Source organism: Oryza glaberrima, chromosome 9 (genome assembly GCF_000147395.1).
Source record: "Oryza glaberrima chromosome 9, OglaRS2, whole genome shotgun sequence".
Classification (NCBI taxonomy): domain Eukaryota; kingdom Viridiplantae; phylum Streptophyta; class Magnoliopsida; order Poales; family Poaceae; genus Oryza; species Oryza glaberrima.
In genome coordinates this window covers 19415029-19437689 of record NC_068334.1, presented here as the reverse complement: position 1 = coordinate 19437689, position 22661 = coordinate 19415029, and the positions used below count along the sequence as shown (strand labels likewise).

Sequence of the window (22661 nt, the reverse complement as noted above, 5' to 3'; positions counted from 1 at the left end):
ATCTGAATGAAAAACTAGATTGTTTGCAATAGTTTCTAATTTTGGAAGAAGCTGTAGCTGTCAGAACCTTCCCCAAACAGACCCCTAATGTCCTTGCAGAGCATTTCTTCACTCAATCACAACCTGCAGGACAGTTATGCAATGCAGCTTTCTTCACATGAAGAGAAGCTATGCTTACCGTTGACGGTACACATCAATTCTCTTGTTCCAGATGAATGCATAAAAAATGTCACCAACAGGTTTTATTTCAAAGTAATCAAAGGACAATCATCCATGACTCCATACTTACAGTACTACTACATGGTAAGTCAAAAGTTACATGTTACAACTTCAGTATCAGGGAGCACAAGCAATTGGCTTACATGTCCTGCAGATGCAACAAAAATGCATCTCAATCTGTGCCTACAGAGAAAAAAAAAAACTGAGGCCCAGAAACCAGTATTGAACAACTGCTAAGTACATGCTGAAATTCCCATACATACAGTAGCTTATCCATCTCCAGAAAACACATGCATATTGTTGTTTCTAGTAATGCTACAAGTCTATAGGTGTGCCCTGTTGTTGTTGCTGGGGATTCAGTGACATAGCATCTTCCAGGCACAACACAACATTTTTCAGCCAACATTGCCATCTGCAAAAGAACACATAGAGCCTCTGAACAAGATATCAGCTTATTTGAAGGACCCATTCCAATTTGATTTTGTCAAATACCAAGGATATAGGTGGTGAGATACTCTTGTCCTTACGAATCACTGTAAGACTATTTCAGGCAAGAAAAACTGCTATGAAAAACCAATGAAACTCACCGAAATCCTTTTTGTAAGAAATGGTACAGGAGCAGTCTTGCACCATGAAATCAACCTGCAAACAATCTAAGCCAGATAACACATTCATAACTCACTACTATACATGTGCCGATGCACCATGTATGTACTCATTGCAATCATCCACAGCAGAATAGATGTAATTCAGATCACACAGCACATGATTAAACAATGTTTCAGCCCCATCTACTTTGTTTCCATCCAACCAATAGTTATCAACACATCCATACCAACCTACACGGCAGAATCTTTGCAAAGCAACAACATACAACACTAACGGTGCATCAGAGTCAAGTTTGGTCTAGCATTGTATACAAGTCTCCCTAGAGATTCTCCACAAAATTTGCTCCGCATTATTAATTCAACTCCACCCAAGAAACTTAGTTTCTAACACGAGGCCCACCAATTGGCCTCCTGCGAGGAGTGAGAGAGAATTGTATGCGCAGGTTGGAAGACTCATGGTCATGTTCATCAAACTTATAGCCTGCAAAGCAAAACGTCATAGTTTCAGAGCCAAATTCAAGCTTATAACCTGAACAAGTATTAGAAACTCAAAGTTTATTCTCTCCCTACCAATGAAACGTCTAGTTTTATGATGGAAAGCACTAAAGTTGATGTGCACACAAATATTATTACATATGATATAGCACACATAGAATGACAGTAAGCTGGTTTCAAAGTGGAACAAGGAAAAATTATGATATTTCGAAATAACAATCTTAGTTTTCAGCAAAAAAAAAAAAATCTTAGTTTAGTTATCTATGGACTACACTCTACAGAGTTCAGTCATCACACTAAAACCTACTGGATGTGGGACAAAGGGAAAAATATTAAGAAAAATAAACAGATTTTTAATAAGACTAAAGGCACACAAACATAAAAGAATGAAACTGCGCGCAAGCACTATCTAACGAAATTGGCAACATAAGTACAATGCATATGGATGCAGAAAATATGATGTTATAATTACCTTGCAGAGTCTCCAGAGCAGCACGAGCTTCAGGAGGAGATGAAAAATCAACAAAACACAAGAGGTTACAGCTTCCAGCCTGCAAAACAGAGAGGGGATTTGACATGTAAGCATGCTTGGCTTTGCAAAAAATAACAGGGAAAATCTGGTTCACAGGTAGCATTTAACTTACATGCCTAATCTCCTTGTTGACCAATCTCACCTCACGGAAACCAGAAAAGGGGCGAAAGATATCTGCAGAAGAAAGAGTTAAGGGCAAAAGCACCTAGGAGGTGTAATATGAATTACATCGCAAAAGATACCTAGACTAATTATAGCTAGGAAAATGTGATTTTAGTTTACAAGCATAGAAAAGGATACGTGCAACCTCTCTCTTTGTGCAGTTCGAAGGTAGTCCTTCCACATAGAGAGTTCTTGATTCAGTTATTGTAGCGCCATGGTTTCCACTGTCCATGCCCGCTGAATATGTGGCCATCCCACCAAGTGGAATAGCACTTTGGTTAGCACCAGCAGCATAGAACATCTGCAACCAGCACTATGTTAGTAAGAAAGTTGCTATCCTCAAATTAACAAGCTTATAATTGATATAATACCTGATTGTTCAAGCGATGGACATAATGGGGGCTCATTGCTTCGTGGAAGAGGCTGTTTCCCAGTCCAGAAGGCATGTCTGCAAACAAAGTGTAAAGTGTTAAAATATACAAATGCACATGTTTTTTTTTTGACTGAAACAAATGAACATCTCACTTGGAGAAAATACATTAGGAAGAAACTACTGAACAGTCTCGTCAATATTTTTTCCCTTTCCATTTAAGAAGCAAGCTATGACAAAAATGGGGTTGCAATAGAAGCAAACATGTGAAGAATTAATGATGTGCGGTAATTACAACATTATCTAACAACTAAAAAGCCGCCAAATATATGTGCAGGTAGGCAATCCTGATACATAGTTTCAGGTAGCTGTGCATAGCAAGCAATCATTTTCCCAATAAAATGATACTAAAAAAGGACTAAACTTTATTGTTGTGATGATATATGCATTCAGAATTGGCGGCAAACCACGTAACGGCATGCAAGCAGCAAATTCCTTTGTAGAGATTATTAGAACCTTTTTACACAACAGATTCCTTTTTTTTTCTCTTGTTTTAGATTTCAGAATTTACAAACCATTTAGCCATCAAAATAGTCAGACCGACTACTCTATAATAGAAGCCGAAACCTTTTGCCTAGCGCCTACCAATGATAGTGAAACATTAGCCTAACCAGAGATTAATTCAATCTAACATATCATATAAACCATGCTACACCATCTAACTTCAAAGAAAACAAAGAATCAATATGATCTTGTAGATTCACATATGAAAATTACTAGTTCCCATCTTACGACATTGAGGCTTTATCAGGAAAGGAGGAATGGTTTCATTTTTATGTATTCATTTCAAACAAACATCTACCATTGGAACAATTCAAAACTACAAGCCTGCAACTTCTCCTACCATTTCCTTGGACAGGTTAATAGTACAGCGTGGCAGGGAAAACACAAGGCCGGCCCTGAGGCAGGGCAGTCAGGGCCCCAGCCCACACACGTATTGTTTGGAAGCCCAAGCCTCATTAGCAGATGTCCAACAAGCATATCAGTCTGCGCAGGTCACGAAGCATCGAAGCTATCTCATTCCCCTCGACTCTTCTCTATTCCCGAAACTACGCTGGGTTAGCTAGCATGATTAAAGCCTAATTAAGTGTGTCATTTGCTGCATGTAATCCCGTCATTCAGCCACTGCATATGTCGTACTCTTTAAGTTTTTTAGATCTCACTCCTTTGCTTCAGGGTTGAATAACACCCCAAAGAAGATTGACAAAAAAAAGATGGAACTTTGATTTCTTTTGGTTCTAAAGATTGCCATTAGAGTTGATTGGTTATGAATTCCTCATTCCTGCGAGTTGTTCATAATAATTAGTTTCTCTAGTTAGTCAGCAAGATCTCCTTGAGTTGAGTGGTTGGTTGGTTTATCTCATAGCTTTGCACTGATTTTCTATAGTTGGTGTGTGTGTGTGTTTTCCCTTTTTAGGAGTCCTCTAACAGATTATACCCTTGAGGAGATTGGCTTCCACGAGTTCTTGATGATATTTCAGTTTCTACAAGATCACAAAAATCCAGGTGATTCTGCTCCCTATTATTCAGAGTTTCAGACTTATAACTGATAATATCTGGATCTGTAATTCAAACATGAGGGATATTTGCAATTTATTAAGATTACTGATGATGATACATTCAAATAAAAGGCCTCTGATTTTGTCTCGCCCTGAACCCCAAAAGTTCAGGACAACAAGATCTGCTTATAAAAAAAGACTAGCTTCCACTATCATCAATTATATGTTCTATAGCCTAAAGCCCTAAACCCCATGGATACCCACAACAAAGCTACCTATACTTTCTTACGACTAATCTAGCAGGCAACACAAAATTAACAATCAAGAAGAGGAGGAATGTGTGGGCGAGCACGAACCGAAGTACTCCGGGCGCTGGCGCTTGAACGACGGCGGGGGGCTGGCGGGCAGCGGCGGAGCAGCCATCGGGGGCGCGACCGGCGCCACGGCGGGCTGATACCCCGCCTGCTGCTGCTGCTGCTGCCACATGAGCGCGGGCGTGGGCACAGGCACCGGCGCCGGCGCCTGCTGGCGCGGGTCGACGGCGGCGTACTGGTACTGCCAGTAGCTCTCGGCGGCCATCGCGATCGGGAGGGCGGCGGCGGCGGCGCGGTGGGGGCTAGGGTTCGGGAGGGGACTAGGGGCTAGGGTTCGAGAGATAGGGGAATGGGGAATGGGGAATGCGTGCGCAGCCGCGGTGAGGGGAGGAGGGGGCGCGTGTTTTGTAGCCAGCGAGCGCGGCTTCGGTTACTGGTGCTGACGCCAGTGGCGCTGTCGCTGCCCCCCACACAGCTGTCGTCGCGCTCCGGGGCAGCGCGCGCTGGCGGCGAGCGCGGGCGCGCGTGGAGCGCGAGGAGGGGGGAGCAAGCGGCGCGCGGGCACCGCGTTGCGCCGCGCCGCGCTGGTGTGGACGCGCGCTACGGCGCGGCGCGGCGCGCGTGACGGCTGGAGGGAGAGAGAAGTTGTGCAGTGTGGGCTGCCTTCGACAAGCGTGTCGGGCCTGCATGGGCCGTGATGATGGGCTGGGTAGTTTTTGCGTGGGGAAAAGTATACCTGAGGTCCCTCCTATGGCGGCATTGACTCCGGTTTTATCCGACTAGGTAGCTGAGTTAACGTGGGACCTACATGTCAATGACATAAACTCTTCTCATTCTCCCCGTTCTCACATCAGGCCGGTGCAGAGCGACAGATGCCGGCGTGACGAGGCAGCCGGTCGTAGCAACGGGGAGCGGCGGAGAGGCGGCATGGGAAAGGGTCGTCGAGGTAGATACCGGCACGGGTAGTCAGCCGGTCGCGGAGGTGGCGGGGGAGAGGCGGCACAGGAAGAGATCACCGGGGCTGGTCGCTAGGCAAAGCAGCTCGGGAGGAGGCGGTGGCCACGCAACGACCAGCCAACCACACTGATGCCGCCGCCAAACTACTCCTCCCTCTCGCTCGTCGCCGCCCGATATCCAACACCTTAGGCCACTCCTCCTCCTCCTTGCCGCTACGAGTAGTGACCGATGGAGAGGAGCTACACATTGGCGGCGGCAGCGGGCCTCTCTACTTCCCCTCCTAGATCTTCGGCCCCTCTTCTCCGGCTCCATCAAGCTCTCGCTGACAGCACCCCTGCCCAGACATCCTTCGTGAGCCCACCGTCGTTGGGGGGATGGGCTCCCGCTTTCCTCGCCATTACCGGTCAAGCTTAGTGACGCTGCTGACTCCTAGCTCCTCTCCACCGGCCACCGTTCTTCTCCTTGCTCGTCGTCACCAACAAGCGTCGTCGCTGTCAGCGAGGGCCACCGTCGGGCACCGCGCGCCTCCAGTTCTCCCCGCCCGTCGCCGGTCACGCCCGCCGCGCTGGCCCTTCTCCTCGTCGCCCGTTGCACATCTCAGATGGAGAGGACTGGAGAAGAGATGAAGAGAGGTGGAGAGAGAGAGAGGAAGGGAAGTAGTCACTAACATGTATGGTCCATATGGGGTCCAATGCTGACTCAGCTATCACGTCGGTAAAAACCAAAGACAAAATCACCTAAAGACCTAGAGAGCCTAGTTTTCTAAGTTGAGAGATGCTATATATATCTCGTTTTTCGATTCAGGGATGATTTTGTAATTCAGCGACAAGACGAGGGAACTCAGGTATAACTTTTTTCCTTTTGCATGGGATTCGCTGGGTATTGCCACAGTTGTCATCGGAGCGTTGGATGTTGAGCCGGCCAAGCAAAAGCCTGAAAAACTAATGGCAAATTTTGCCACATGACATCGTGACTTTGCGGTTTTAGCTTTAGGACATCGTGCGAAGTAACTTTTTGGGGAAAACACTCTCAAAATGTGGTTATTTGCTGGTGGACACCGCACCCATTAAATTAATGATTTCGGTGCTGAGTAGACGAGATGGCTCCACTTTTTTACATGACTTACCAAATTGCCCCTTATTCCTCTTTCTCTTCCTATCTTCTTCCTCTCTCTCCCTCGACGGCACGGCTCGCGATGACCGTGTGGCGCAACGCGGCACGCGATGCAGGCGACTGGCGACGCGACAGAGGACAGTGGGTGATGCGATGGCACACTCGTCTAGGAGCGGCGGCCAGCGCGAAGGTGGAGCAGCGGCTAGCGCGGCTTGCGGCGACCATGTGGCGCGATGCGAGCGGCCGGCGCGCGACACAGGGACGCACTCGTGCAGGAGCGGCGGTCCGCGCGATGGCGGAGCAACGACCGGCGTGGCTGCTCGGCATAGGGCAGCGGGCGATGCGAGTGGCACAGGGCATACGAGCAGCCCGCGGCACAGGGCATTGGGCGCACTTGTGCAGAAGCGGCGGCTAGCGCGAAGGTGGAGTAGCGGACGGCGCGGCTCGCGGCAACCGTGCGGCACGATGCGGGCGGCCGGCGACGCATCGTAGGGTGGCGCGCGACGCGGTGGCGCACTCGTGCAGGAGCGGCGGCCGGTGCGATGGCGGAGCAACGGCTGGCGTGGCTATGCGACACCAGCTACAGCAGAAGACGGCCGCCGCTGCCGCCGTACACAACTGCCACCGCCCCGCCCCCACGCCCAGCTCTTCTCTGCTCCGCTCCCTGACCCCACGTCGTCGCCCAGCGCGTGGCGCTCCCTCTCTCGCCGGCGTACGGCTCCAATCAGCTGGCCTCCCTCTTCGGGTTCCTGCTTGTGGGTTAGCCCAGCACGAGCCATCTCCTTCGCGTTGACATAGAGGACGGAGAAGCGCTAGCCATTGCAGTGTGGAGGGAGGGGATAGAGAGAAGGAAGACCTGACATGTGGGCCCAAGGACATTTTAGAACTTTAACACAATTTATCTCTCCTATTCAACCGAAAATTACTAATTTAATGGGTGCGGTGTCCACCAGCAAATAACCACATTTTGAGAGTATATTCCTCCAAAAGTCACTTCGCGCGGTGTCCTACGGCTAAAACCGCAGAGTCACAATGTCATGTGGCAAAATTTGCCAAAACTAATCTACTAACAGCAGGTACAATAGCAAGCTATAAGCCAGCTATAAACATATTTTAAAGAGATAAAGGAAGAGAGAGAAGGGCAGCGGGCTACAGAACTGTAGCCAGCTACATTACGAACTCCAAGATGTAATATGTGTATGATAGGTGGGACCAGGTATAAATAGTATAGTAAGCAACTATTGTATGAATTGACTATTACATTAGTTATAGATGATTTGGAGCTAGCAGTAGGCTGCACTATTGACCTTGCTCTAATTGTTGGTGGTGGTGATTACAAAATGTTGGTAGTCAGTGATAGTAAATCTGCCACAACAACTGCCTATCACTGATATATTTACCCCTCTATCATTGACATATGGCCCTCAGTGTCGGTGTAATTTTGTGCTCCCTAATTCAAACACTCCCGATCCCTAATATGTCCGTTGATTCCGTAGATCAGTAACCTGTTAATATATGTTCTTTAAAAAGGACCTTGGCTATTTGCTGCGGCATTCATTCACACTAAAATACTAACAAGGCCATGAAAGATACATATGGTAAGAAGTACAATGGTGCCTCGAGCAAATCTACTAGTGAGAAGTAAAATGGTGCCTCGTTTACGGTATTCCAAAACTTGACCATATGAGCCAAATTCAAATTTGCTTACAAGTTTAAGCATATGCATAAAATGATTAACGAAGCAGGTCCGAGTTGAAACGAATTCGACAGTAACTGAAATATGTCCCATAAAAAGTTGAATTTTCAAGGGGTCCACCAAGCAATTAACGAAAGGTCGCAACCAATCAAGGGGCTTATTGGATGGCTTCGACATCTTTTCATCATGATGCTAATTTGTCCGGAATTTTGTAAAAATCAACTCTTCGTGGAGCGGAGTAAACTTCATCTCATCCGCTCGAAGTAGAAAAGAGGGGCAAATCAATATACTGCTGTAGTTACAATGTCTTTGTACCATAGCCATATACTCCCCGCGTTGCGTTTCATACCATAAGTCATTCGTTTTGACATTTTTCCTAATCAACTCTTTTTTTAAGTTTGTCTAAGTTTACAGAAAAATATAACAACATTTTCAATACAACACAAACATATTATCAAATATACAATGTTATATATAATGAAATTAATTTGGTGGAATAGATATTGCTAATTTTTTCTATAAACTTAACTAAACCTAAAGATGTTTGACTATAAAAAAAAGCGACTTATAATATGAAACAAAGGGAATACTTAATTCAAACAAAAAGCAAAAGTTTTTAACTTAAGACATTCACTCCAAGCATTACAATTTAAATTCAGTTACAGTTTAGACCTTGAGAAAATACAATTCACGCTAGAATACACTTGCAACCATACGAAGCAGTGTTTCTGCCAAACTGAAAAAAGATAAGTAGATAGACAAGCTTAAATATGTTTAGGATGAATGGAGTACATCAAAACGATCATAACATAAGAACCATTCCAAAATCTGTATGATGCATAAGCTGTTGCACCATGGAATAGACCACTCTAAGAAGGGTACCACTTACCAAATTCACATAGCTCCGAAGAGCAATTCCCCTTTGCCCTGAATGAGAACCTCAGTGAAACATGTTCCATTGCCTTTGCATCGTCCCTGGAACCATGATCTTAGTGGCATCACCGAACACCTTTCCTTAGTAGTAACTGGTGATCACTGCAAAACACACAGACCTTTGAGCGTATCAGGCAGAAGTTGAGGTCACATCCTATGAATAGATTTCGTATCAACATGTCTGAAAGTTACAACCACATTAGTGTTGATTTTTTTTTCAAAATTGCTGCAGGTAGTGACAAAACTGTGCTATAAATGGTAGTACTACTATTACACTACGTCCATTAAACATTTCAAGTTTGTCTAGTCGAATGAATTTATATTGTCATGCTGGAACTTGAAGAAGCAAATAATGCAGCAGGAGCAAAAAAAAAATTTGCCTTATTCTTCTAGTCAGAAATTAATGTTGCAGGATAGATTTTAGAATTTTGCTATCAATGGCAGTTCTTTTACCGCAATATCCATGTCAGTTTATTTATGGTGGAAAGCTGGATGGCAATGGCCATTTCGACAATCAGAAAGAAGAAACGATCACTACCCACAGTTAATTGCTAGAAAAGTAATATGCCGTGTTTATCTTGTCTAATAGGAAGGACAAAATTCTTCTCTCTTGACAAAGAAGGAAACCGGCGTTTCATTTATTAGTGAGTGAGTATAAATCAATAAATGTTCTATTACCCTGTTGCTACAAACAGCCAGAGGTTGAATAACCTAGCATCAGCCTACGAAGATACAGCCAAGTAATGGATAATGATAACAGGTGGTAAAGGTGGTTAAGGTTGCAGGATAACCAGGACCCCCTTTCTAATACCATCTCGTTTGTTTAAACCTCTAACAACAATGTTCAGAACGGCCTTTCTTCCCAACTTAAACTTTCAATTTATTGCAATAGTAAAATACAAAAGATCATTAAACTCACACAACCACACTGATTTCTACTCCTTGCCAACACATCTATAAAGGTAATTAGGCCCTTTATCTAGCATGCACGATTCAATAAACTGGAATCACGCTTGCATGTTTTGGCAGCCATATGTGGTTCTCACGTTCATGAAACATTGAGACTAGGTGAATATCCACGCAAGATTAAAAGTATACAGCACAACCAACTACTGTTCCTGGTAATGAAGCTCAAAGGATAAATTAGGATAGGTTCATTCATGTCAAAGAGCATGATTTGTCTAATCACACCAGCAACTGATATGAGCCTATGTAACAACATCATGCTTCTACTCACCAAGGATCGCAAGTTTGCAATACTACTAAGGGCGTGCTACCACATAAAAAACTCCAGTACTTTAATTAGCAGTTCCTCAAAACACAAATGCATTGGTAGAAGCTGTATACAGTCAATGCCAATGGGAACAAGTGACAGAACTAAGATTTTTTTAAAAAAGGTTATTACTTTTATCTTTTTTTAACAGAAATATACCATGGGGGCCAAAAAAAAACAAAAACAAATCTAGACCCTGCTGACTTACAAACGGTTGGAAGGGGTTACAGGTTGTTGTAGAATTTAAAGGGTATTGAATGTATAATTTAGTAACAAAATAGAAAAATGTAGTAGTAATTTTGCCATTTCAACGGCCAATTGATAAATTTTACTGATGCGTAGAAATGGTTGATGTACCTTTGGGGAAATATGAGATGCAAATTAGACGATTGTTTTATCTTGACTTATTTTCCTCGAACATGCAAGAGAATTGTGTCATTTCATTAAGAGAAGAAAGTTATAAAGGCGGATAAACCCCCTTCCCCCCCCCCCCCCCCCCCCCCCCAAGATCAAAAGGACTAAAAACAATTGCCTATTGCCAATGGGAACAAGATCAAAGGAGGATAACACCATAAGGACGGACTAGGTGACTATTGTGAGCGACCAAACAAGTAGCTCACGAAGTGCGGAGGTGCCAGCCCAGCACCACAGGCTGCTCTCTTCCGCAATAGAATGCAGAACCACCTGAACATTGGGGCTTTGTTCCCTCAAACACACATGCATTCCGGTGCTTCTATATTTCCTAGCTTACTAGAATGATCAAGGAGTTGAGCCCCTTTCTTTGGTCTTTAGGAACACCTCTGTTAACTTACCACCAACTAGAGAGACACGCGGTAGACCGAGGCACGGAGGCCAACATATTCAGCTTCTGTAGAATACATGTCCAGACATGGCGGGGAAATACACATGAGATGAGAAAGTGCCGAATAGATTCATCATCCTGGTCGCAGGAGGGACAAGCATTCGGGTGCGATAAACCTCGCTTAGCAAGCCTGTCAACCATCCAACACCAGTTGTTAAACAGCTAACCAAGTGAATAACTTGCAGCGAAGCTAGCCCAACTTTTCCAAATTCGCTTCCAAGGAGCAAACTTGATAGACCACATGAAATAAGCATTATAGGCCGACTTCCTGATGTAGATGCCTTCTCAAGTGAAATAAGCACTTGAACAATAAAAGCACCATGTGGCAGCCAACCATCTTCTGTTATTCAGCGCTTGAGCCACAGTGCATTGTTTAAAGGTGCACTTAGAGATCAGCTAGCACAAGTTTGGAGCTAATTCAAAGATTGTTTTGCCATGCAGACACCAATCCAACCAAAACTTGGTGGTTTCCCTGTTTCCAGGGGCGTATCCAGGATTTTGGGGCACCGGTGTCACCACTCACTTATACTTATGCGGTGTTTGGAAGGGCTCCATTTCTAAATATTTATAAGCTAAGGTGTCCTTGAGCTGATCTTTTTAGCTAGAGTTGTCGGTAGAATATTGCTGTTGTTTCAATGAGCATGTTCATTTGAGACTAATTAAAGTTTAAGGTTTGAATCACTTAATTTTAGACTTAATTCTGTATTGAGCAATACTTTGAGAGTTAGAACCTAATAAGACATACAAATCCTTTATTCTTTTGGTCAGACAAGCAAGTTATTGAAGTTGTTTTTACTAATAGCTAAAAATATGGTTAACTTTTAATAGTTGATAATAGAATTATTGGCCTAATTACATGGATAGAAACATTAGCTAAAAGAAATAATTATAGTCAACAGATCAAATATTTTAAACTGCGACATTAGTGGTGGCTGATGGTACCAAAACATATACTCCCTCCGTTTCACATTATAAAAAGTTTTGGTCTTTTTATCTCTTGTCTAAATTCACTAACATACATATGAAGTTGAGCATATATATGTAGCCATGTGGATGCATGAATGAATCTATTCAAAATCTAAAACATCTTATAATGTGAAAGAGGAAGGATGATGGATGCATGAATGAATCTATTCAAAATCTAAAACATCTTATAATATGAAAGAGGAAGGATGTTGGAAAATAGATTCGGGCTCCAGCACCTACCACACCAGTTAAACTGTTTAAGTTTTCAAAGATGGAGCTATATTGTTTAGCCTCTGAGCTGCTGCAATTTAGCGGCTGGGGTCAACAAGCTTGCACAGTTGCACTGCCGGGGGTAAGTGCGTAAATGCGTACAAATGCTAGCAATACACTGGATTGGTTGGATGGCATCCATCTGAGACCAGTGATACTACTGTACATATGCCCCTGCCTGTTTCCAACAATGGTTTCCATAGCAACTCCAAAAGCGCACTGACATTGTATAATTATATTTTAACTGAATTACTGAAATGACAAAATAGTGCCTGGTTTCACAAAAAATCGTGAAAGTAGATAAGCCTGTTGGCATGTGGTTTAAGATAGAAGAGCTTGCTACTAAGTTGTTCAGAATAGCAAGCATATCCTTTAATAGTCGTAGACATGCAACAATGGTCTATATAGGGTGAAACAAAATGACAGAAAAAAAATGTACTAACCACAAATGAAGATGGCATACATTAATCATTGTATATAGCACTTTAGTTGGCAGCCACATTTTTTTGCCATGAAAAGTGTGGCTGGCACAACTGTGGCAATTTTTGGCTGAAAGTGTATGACGGGTGAAATGGGTGCCTATGAAAACTAAACTGCTATACTTCAATGCATGTTAAAGCACAGCAAAGAAAAGCATCTAATGCAGGTGCAGAGACATTAACTAGAGAAATTGGCAGCATAAGAAAATGCATATGGATGCAGACAATCATAAATTTCATAGGTAAAAATGATGTTGTAATTACCTTGCAGAGTCTCCAGAGCAGCACGAGCTTCAGAAGGAGTTGCAAAATCAACAAAACACAAGAGATTATATACCTTCCACCTGCAAAAGAGAACAAAATATAAGCAATGCTAGGCTTTACAAAATATGAACAGGGAAGTTTTGGTTCATAAGTAGCATTTAACTTACATATCTAGACTCCTTGTTGACCTCACCTCAAAGAAACCAGAAAGGGGCGAAGAATATCTGAAGAAGACAGGGTTAAGGACAAAAGCACCTAGGAGGTGTAACATGAATTACATCGCAAAAGATACCTAGACTAATTATAGCTAGGAAAACGTGATTTTATTTTACAGGCATAAAAAGGATATGTGCAACCTCTCTCTTTGTGCAGTTCGAAGGTAGTCCTTCCACATAGAGTTTTTTATTCGGTCCTTGTAGCGCCATGGTTTCCACTGTCCATGCCCGCTGAATATGTGGCCATCCCACCAAGTGGAATAGCACTTTGGTTAGCACCAGCAGCATAGGACATCTGCAACCAGCACTATGTTAGTAAGAAAGTTGCTATCCTTAAATTAACAAGCTTATAATTGATATAATACCTGATTGTTCAAGCGATGGACATAATGGGGGCTCGTTGCTTCGTGGAAGAAGCTGTTTCCCTAGAGTCAAGTTTGGTCTAGCATTGTATACAAGTCTCCCTAGAGATTCTCCACAAATTTTGCTCTGCATTATTAATTCAACTCCACCCAAGAAACTTAGTTTCTAACACGAGGCCCACCAATTGACCTCCTGCGAGGAGTGAGAGAGAATTGTATGCGCAGGTTGGAAGACTCATGGTCATGTTCATCAAACTTATAGCCTGCAAAGTAAAACGTCATAGTTTCAGAGCCAAATTCAAGCTTATAACCTGAACAAGTATTAGAAGCTCAAAGTTTATTCTCTCCCTACCAATGAAACGTCTAGTTTTATGATGGAAAGCACTAAAGTTGATGTGCACACAAATATTATTACATATGATATAGCACACATAGAATGACAGTAAGCTGGTTTCAAAGTGGAACAAGGAAAAAATATGATATTTCGAAATAACAATCTTAGTTTTCAGCAAAAAAATAATAATAATCTTAGTTTAGTTATCTATGGACTACACTCTACAGAGTTCAGTCATCACACTAAAACCTACTGGATGTGGGACAAAGGGAAAAATATTCAGAAAAATAAACAGATTTTTAAAAAGACTAAAGGCACACAAACATAAAAGAATGAAACTGTGCACAAGCACTATCTAACGAAATTGGCAACATAAGTACAATGCATATGGATGCAGAAAATATGATGTTATAATTACCTTGCAGAGTCTCCAGAGCAGCACGAGCTTCAGGAGGAGATGAAAAATCAACAAAACACAAGAGGTTACAGCTTCCAGCCTGCAAAACAGAGAGGGGATTTGACATGTAAGCATGCTTGGCTTTGCAAAAAATAACAGGGAAAATTTGGATCACAGGTAGCATTTAACTTACATGCCTAGACTCCTTGTTGACCAATCTCACCTCACGAAAACCAGAAAAGGGGCGAAAAATATCTGCAGAAGAAAGAGTTAAGGGCAAAAGTACCTAGGAGGTGTAATATGAATTACGTTGCAAAAGATACCTAGACTAATTATAGCTAGGAAAATGTGATTTTAGTTTACAAGCATAGAAAAGGATACGTGCAACCTCTCTCTTTGTGCAGTTCGAAGGTAGTCCTTCCACATAGAGAGTTCTTGATTCAGTTCTTGTAGCGCCATGGTTTCCACTGTCCATGCCCACTGAATATCTGGCCATCCCACCAAGTGGAATCGCACTTTGGTTAGTACCAGCAACATAAGACATCTGCCACTGGAAGATAATTACTATGTTGGTAAAAAAGTTGCTAGCCTCAAATCAACAAACTTACAATCAATATGCTACCTGATCGTTCAAGTGATGGCTATAGAGGGGGCTCATTCATTCATGGAAGAGGCCATTTCCCTGTTCCAGAAGGCATATCTGCAAACAAACGTGTAAAGTGCTAAAATATTTAAATGCACATTCCACTTGGAGAAAATACATTAGGCAGAAATTAGTGAACAGTCTCATCAATATTTTTCTGAGGGCAAAAGCACCAACGAGGTGCAATATGAATTACATCGCAAAAGATATATTTTTACCTAGACTAATTATAGGCAAATATGATCTTAGTTTAGCAGCACAGAAAAGGAGCAATCCATGTGAATTGAAAAACATATTCCTAGATATCAGATGCACTAAATTTGCAAAAATACAGTAATAGAAATGTTTACATGAAAGGACACGTCAATCCTCTCTCCTCGAGCAGTGCTAAACTAGTGTACATCCCACTTGGAGAAAATGCATTAGGCAGAAACTAGTGTAAAGTGTCATTAACATTTTTTCCCTTTCCATTTAAGAAGTTACAATAAATGGGAGTGCAACAGAAACAAACATGTGAACAGTCCCCTCAAGCGAGAGGGGAAACGGAAAGAGAAACCTTAACGGAGAAACAAAAAACCACAGAACCCCCACTTCAGCTCACACCACTGATGAACCCTGCAAGACTGCAACACCACCAGCGAGCAGATCAACCACCAGCCAGCCAGCCAGTAAGACGCACCAGATTACTAGAGAATTAGGGAAATCTCTGACAGGTTGATCCTATATTTTGTACATAGCAGTTACCATGGCATCTATTTATAAAAATTGACGGGTTCACCAATGTAATTTTGTGAAACAACTAAAAAAAGCAAAGAAAAAAAATACAAGAGAAATTTCTTTGTCTGGGTTATGAAATCAGGCAATCGAGGTAACCATTCATTTTAAAGAACAACAAAGATTGAAAGCCATTAGTGAGAAATGTTAGTGTTGTACTGGGGAATTGCCATTATATAAAAACAAACAAATAGGTAGGAATTGCCCACAAACAATGACAGGTAAAATGAATGCTAAATAGTGTCTTATGAAGGAAGAACTGATAGTTCACTGGATTACATGTTACTCCAAAGTACAAACTACACTATAACTTTCCATCATACGTAACACCTCAATAAAGCAAGAATAATTACACGAAGCAACAGAGGCCCAGCTAACAATAACAATCCGCATACAACATTTACACTAAGAAAGAAAAAGGATAAGAAACCAGAAATGTTGTATAAACAGGTGACCTAATGCAGATATAGGCCACATAATTTTCAGGGTAACATGGGTTGATTAGTCAAAACTATTTTGGATGCCCCAAAAAATTGCCGGTATTGCATCATCCATTGTTATTAGGATCGATATTTCTTCTCACACTTCTCTTTCTCCGCCAAACTTTATCTCCCAAGTTGCAATTTTGAGCATTGAAGAAACAACAACAACAACAACAACAACTTAGTACCAACAAGGCAACAACTGCTACAAACGCACGCATCAAATGCAGAACAATGAGAGATCAAACTGCAGGTGCATGGTAGAAGCAGTGGTGGAAAACATTGAGGTGTGGCCATGGCCAAATATCAGAGGGCGTAACAACAAGAGAAGAAACAAAGTTTAAATCCAAAATTTCTGTTCCATTTCTCACCTAATTTTTAATTCTTGCATTCTGCTCTGACCACAAGAAAAGAAACTCAAAACGGCAAGAAAGACAAATCGGAAGCTTCTTCTCCATCATATAACCACATAAAAGACATAACTATGTAAAAAAAAGTAAAAGACATAACTATGTAAAAAAAATGTAAAAGACATAACTATGTAAATAAATGTAAAAGACATAACTACATAGATACTAAATAAAATGTGAAGGACACAACTTAGGGACATGATGGCATATTGTAGTACCACATGAAAAATTAATAAGGCCAAGGCCAACCAACCACCTAGCTCAAAAAGGCCTACTTAGTTGGTGAATGAAATGGTGGATGCAGATGAAGAGAGCACCTCTACCAGATGCCCACATAAAAAGGCACAGATAAGATGAGACTGAGATGGGGACGGTGGTGTGGTCAGTAACTGGGGAGGCATTAGGTGAGTCACAATTTACCGGTGGTATATGTTTTTTAATCCATATTCGTATACAGTGGATGTTTCTTTGATAGAGGTGTGTTGGTGTGGATTGAATGGGCTTAATTGTGCAAAAACATGTAGTGATTTGTTGGCAGTTACTATTCATGTGTTGTTTGTCAGTTACATGTGCCGGGTGGTGTTGCATGACATGGGGTTAGAGTGTGTCCATCAAGATGGAGGTGGTCAAATAATACATCATGAAAGTGCATATACATTAATGTGGAGAAAAAGCCTAGGTCATGGGCGGAGCCAGGGAGGAGTGGAGGGAGGTCAGGCCTCCCCCAACGACGAATATTTTTTCTTAAGTACCGGCTAATTAATCATCGAATACATGATTATGTCATGTACTTGGTGCATTGGCGTATTCAGGCTTCCAATGCTACCACTAGCCAGCTAGGATTGCATGCAAACAAGTTATTTGGGAGACATAGCAGTATATCGTTTTTAGATGGTGATGACTGCTTCCTAGGCTAAGCAGACCTAACAAGCTAACACGAAGAACACAACAACGCTTGGACAGCTCGGTTGTTCCAATGTCCGCATACCGTGTTCTAAATATGCATTTTTTTGTAAGCCCTAATACTTTATTTTTATTTACCTCTTCACTTTAATTTGAAATACTAAAATCTTCAAAACAAAAAATATGTATGTAGCCAATGACTAAATAATAGGCAGGAAAACATCCTTTTGTATGGTCAAAACTAACAAATATATTCATATGATTTATTATCCATGTCAAAATGTTTCAATTTTGTGCGTATTATGATGCAACTTTTTTATGGTCATTGTCACTCGGTAATTAGCTTAAGTTGGCCCCCTCAAGTTTAAATCCTAGCTTCGCCAATGGCCTAGGTTCTCTGCAAATCATGGTAAGAATGTGTATGGTGCATATCTAAGCGAGAAATTTCAGAATTTGCCACCGAATATGCAGGCTTCTAAGGATTTGCCACGCAATCCACACTCCTTTCAAAATTTACCACTTAGGGTACCAATTTCTTCGTTCCATACCACTCCGTTCGCCCGTGAAGTCATGCCGTCTATCTTTTGCATTGGCTCCATCATCTTCCATCTGCCACCAACGTACTTTGCGAGCCCAGTGTGCATCGCCACCATCTATGACCACAACCGATCCCAAGCTAGCCAACTGTGTGGAAGAAGCACCAGCCCGTCGAATTTCTAGGGTTTGGGAGGGACATATACGCCACACTTCACATGTGAGGAGCCAGAGAATGGGGGTGAGGGGAGTCCGTGCACCGCCGCTGCCGCTTCCTATTCCCGCGGTGCACCACGGATGTGTGCTCTCCCGCGTCGTAACTCGAGTGTTTTGGGGGATGGGATCGACGAGAGGGAAGAGGGAGGATGGGACCCCATGCATCGCAGCTTGGTTTCTCCTGCGGTGGATGCTGGGAGGTGAGAGCCGTTAGAGAAGGAGGGAACACGAGCGTGTCAGCTCCACCTTGCCCGTGACGTCCACCCACGCGACACCCTCGAAGCGGACAGATTACGCTGACACAGGCAGCGGATGGATGACGTCGGCGCCGAGCTGGGTTCGCGTGTATGGCGGATGGACGAGGATGGAGCCAGCGGAAGGACAGAAGGCTCAGCTGCACAAGTGGACGAAGCGGCACGGAATGAAGAAATTCGCATCCTCAGTGGTAAATTTTGAAAGGAGTGCGGATTGGGTGGCAAATCCTTAAAGGCCTACGTATTCGGTGGCAAATTCTGAAATTTCTCTCTAAACTACTTAAAAGGGCAATCGTTCGTCCGCCCTCCCCTTCCTCCACCGCATGCAATGCAAGAAGAAATAAACATGCAGGGCACATCCTTGCCTCCCCCCCCCCCCTCCCCCACCCACCACAAAAAAAAGGTTTTAAAAACAACCCAAAAAACCATCCCAATGGGCTAAAAACAGAAACATGCACAATTAATCTTTCACAAATCCATTGCAATACACAGGCATTGACTAGTATTGGGAAAACCACAACCATTTCTTTCGAATATGTATGGTTCATTTTTATCACATAAGCATATGGCTATTGAGTTGAAAAATTAATAGATGGCCATCTGAGAATGGCAAGTTATTTGAACCATCATGCTGTCAGCAGCGCTATAATTGTGTACACACAAATTTCCAAACAATTGCCAAAATGGCAATTACTAATGCTCTTGCTCGGTTCGAGATAGCAAGTGTAACAAGAAAACATCCTATCGATAAATGATACTCCAATATTAAAAGGAAACAGGAGATTGCATTACTGCACTTTCAATAACTGCATGAAGTAAGAGCGGCAAAAAATGCAGTATCATGCAAATCCTAAGCTAACCGATCAGATCTACGTGAAATCGCCATCAACAGATTATAAATTGCATCGTCTCTTTGGTCCAAACAGACATTCCAAATTTCTTCACAAGAGCAGTTGAAAACATTTCCCTAACCCAAAATTGAAACTCTACAAGAAAACCTTATGTGCCATTTTGCTTAACAACCGAAAAGGGTAGGCTACACTGAACAAATGTTTAAAAACTGTACAAGCCAAAGCATAAAAGGAAAAGGCATAACCTCCATTCTAAAACAACAACTGTTCCTAAGATTATCTTGAAGCTTACCAGAAAAACATAGATTAGAGATCACAGATCAATGATCAGTGATCACTTATATTCTAAAGTTCATTAACAAAGCCAAAGATCACAGATCAATGATGATCAGTAGATAACACCAAGCAATTGCAGTCATGCTTAAGAAAAGCTACAATCAAAACAACGAACAAAACATTGCATACCTCCATGTTGAAACTACATCCAATCACTGGGTTACATCTTAACATTACAAGGAATATAAGAGGCTAATCGCTGATGTGCTATGCAGCTCACTTCATTTCTTGCTTATTTATTTATTTATTTATTTATTTATTTTAGACAAAAGAAGCTTATATCAACCTGACAATAATAATAGCTACGACTAGCAACATTAAAAATATCTCATGTCTTATGTTGCCAATGTAAAGTACAGGGGAGGTGGAGTGTTAGAACGAACCAAAGTAGTCCAGATGTTGAAGCTTGAGTAGAGGAGTGCCATGGCCAAAGGCGGCTGTGCCAACAATGGCATCATAGGTCCAGCTTGTTGGGGCTGCAATACCATGTCAATAAGGTGGAAGGCCTGCGCACAAAGGCAGCAGCTCCATCGCAGCTCTGGCATGTGGGTACGGCATCACAGCGACATCGCAGTCATCGATGAATGTGCTATCATACTATCATAGGCTGCATCATCATCACAAATTCGTCTTGCGGAGGAGGCGGTGGCAAGGTCACAAGTCCACCATCACGAATGAACCACCAATCGTGGGCACCGAAGCCGCTTGCAGGGGCATCAGTGCCACCATCGTCGCCCCAAGCATAGCCAAGGGCGCCATCACAGCGACAATCGCGCCTGCGGCCACATCCCATCTCATGAGTTACTTCCCCCATGGCGCCTGCGCCACCACGGACACCCCCATCACAGGCGATCACAGGCTCACAGCAGCGACTCGCGGGGGCGCCGCCGCCGCAGCGATCGACCAGCTGGGTCGGAGCCATCAGCCCTCCACCGAATCCGAGGTCACCCCTCCAGCTGACGCGTAAGCACGGTTACTCCGGTAAACGGCGGCTCCGGTGGAGATCATCAAACAGTTGTGGATGCCCTTCTCTCGCATATAGCAGGTTGGCGTATCCGACGCCGGAGGAGCGGGCTAGGGTTTGGGGGTTTAGGGAATGCGGGTGCGGGGACGATGTGGGGTAGGTGAGGTACACATTCCCCTAGGTCGGCGCGCCCGCCGGTCACCGGCTTTGGCTCCGGTCGCCGTGGAAGGGTGGGAGCGGCGACCGGCGAGGCGGCGCGGTGGCCGTCGGCAAGAGCGCGAGGCGGCGGCGGCGTGAACGAAGGATGCGGCGTATGACGTGTCACGTGCAGCGGTGGAGTAGCCAGGAGAGTTTAGTGGGCTTAGAATGATGGGCCTAAACTGAACTGCAAGTGTGTTTGGCCTGTTTGTTGAGGCCCATCTAGAGGAGATCTCCACGTGGGAATCCGTTCCGGCCCAAGTAGTTACGCCCAAGGTTGTCATTATCCCGATTCGTATCCTAGTATCTTACGATACTACGATCCTACCAAGCCGAAACAATACCGATCCCACCTAGTATCTTAATTTTTATACTATCTCGATCCTACTATTCATTACTACACGATCATACGAAATCTTAGGTAGTATCCGATTCTACGATCCCTACGATACTACAGAATATTATTTTAAATAACATGGTTTGAAAATAATGTAACTAAATATGCTCAAATTTATATAAAAATCAGTTAAATATATCAAAACCAACGTGGTTTCTCTTGATAGATGTCTCTATTTACATGATATATATCATTACTACATTTTTTATACAAAATGGCTATATATAATTAACATAAATATTAATTAAACTTAAAAAAAGAAAATCTCTTAGTATCCTGATACTACGATACGATCCTACGATACAATATTACTTTGAGCAAAACGATACTGTCTAGTATCCCAATCCTGACAACCTTGATTACGCCCATATATCTGCTCCCAAAGTTTGCCGGATCGAGTTCTCACGGTTGTGCAGTGCAGCTCAGATCGAGTGAAAGAACGCAATGCTGGGGTGTTTTCACTGAGAAATTCTATCTCTCAACCTCTGAATAGTAAGCTCCAAACTCATCGAATGTAACCCAGTATCTTCTAATTGCTTGTTTTTGGAGTTGCCAGTTGCCACCAAGGTTTATCTTCCCGTTTCAGAGGTGAAAACCACTCTTTGACGAAAACGGGTAAAGACTGATTACTTTCAGTCAACTTGCTAAATCGATCCGTCTTTTGTAAACCGACCATTAGCAATTTCATAGAAAATGGGTCGTTTTTGTTAACCCGGCTCTCACACACGCACTGGTGGTAGCGTATTTCTTCTTCCGGTATCCACTCTCTCCAATTAATCCATATCTGTTTTGTTGGGAGGCAATTCCGGCTCAGATGTTCGGGGAAAAATCGGACGCTGACGTCAGCATGACTTCAGCGCCCGATTTACGTGAAAAACTAGTTTAAACTGATTTTTCTCTTAAATTACTTATCCAAATCATGATTCGATTGCACCATTAAATTCGTTGCAATTAAATCTTCAAAACAAGACCACACATGGATATATTCCGACGAAATTTTTTTAGCTTATTATTAAATTATTTTTAAATGTTGTACGATGTTTCACCATGTATATCGGAATTGTTTCACTAAATATATCGAAAATGTTTCACTCGTTTAAATCGGGTGTTGTTTCACCTTATATCAAAATAATGTTTCAGCAAATAGCGAAAGAATGTTTCAGTTGACTGCAACATTTGATCTATTCATAGTGAAACATTATAAGTACACTAGATGAAATATTTTTTAGTGGAACAAAAAATAAAACGAATTCCCTTAATAGGGAGTTTCCAAAATATGTGTTTTTTTTGTTGTAATGGAATATTTCAGTTCACTACAT

At 42.8% G+C, this 22661-nt stretch overlaps 2 protein-coding genes across 2 annotated transcripts; both read right to left on the bottom strand.

Annotated features, from left to right (window-relative positions):
- Nucleotides 1-263: 263 nt before the first annotated feature.
- On the bottom strand, nucleotides 264-4808 carry LOC127784436 (uncharacterized). The gene is made up of 6 exons (XM_052311742.1): nucleotides 4302-4808; nucleotides 2388-2464; nucleotides 2155-2317; nucleotides 1967-2028; nucleotides 1795-1873; nucleotides 264-1308 (listed from the first exon to the last, which is right to left on the bottom strand). Exons 1-6 carry the CDS (start codon nucleotides 4522-4524, stop codon nucleotides 1205-1207), a joined length of 708 nt encoding a protein of 235 aa, XP_052167702.1. The 5' UTR covers nucleotides 4525-4808; the 3' UTR covers nucleotides 264-1204.
- A 3811-nt stretch (nucleotides 4809-8619) lies between these two features.
- LOC127784437 (protein MATERNALLY EXPRESSED GENE 5-like) lies at nucleotides 8620-21067 on the bottom strand. Its single transcript, XM_052311743.1, has 6 exons — nucleotides 20167-21067; nucleotides 15003-15080; nucleotides 14762-14930; nucleotides 14574-14635; nucleotides 14402-14480; nucleotides 8620-9060 (listed from the first exon to the last, which is right to left on the bottom strand). Exons 2-6 carry the CDS (start codon nucleotides 15036-15038, stop codon nucleotides 9041-9043), a joined length of 366 nt encoding a protein of 121 aa, XP_052167703.1. The 5' UTR covers nucleotides 15039-15080; nucleotides 20167-21067; the 3' UTR covers nucleotides 8620-9040.
- Nucleotides 21068-22661: the final 1594 nt, after the last annotated feature.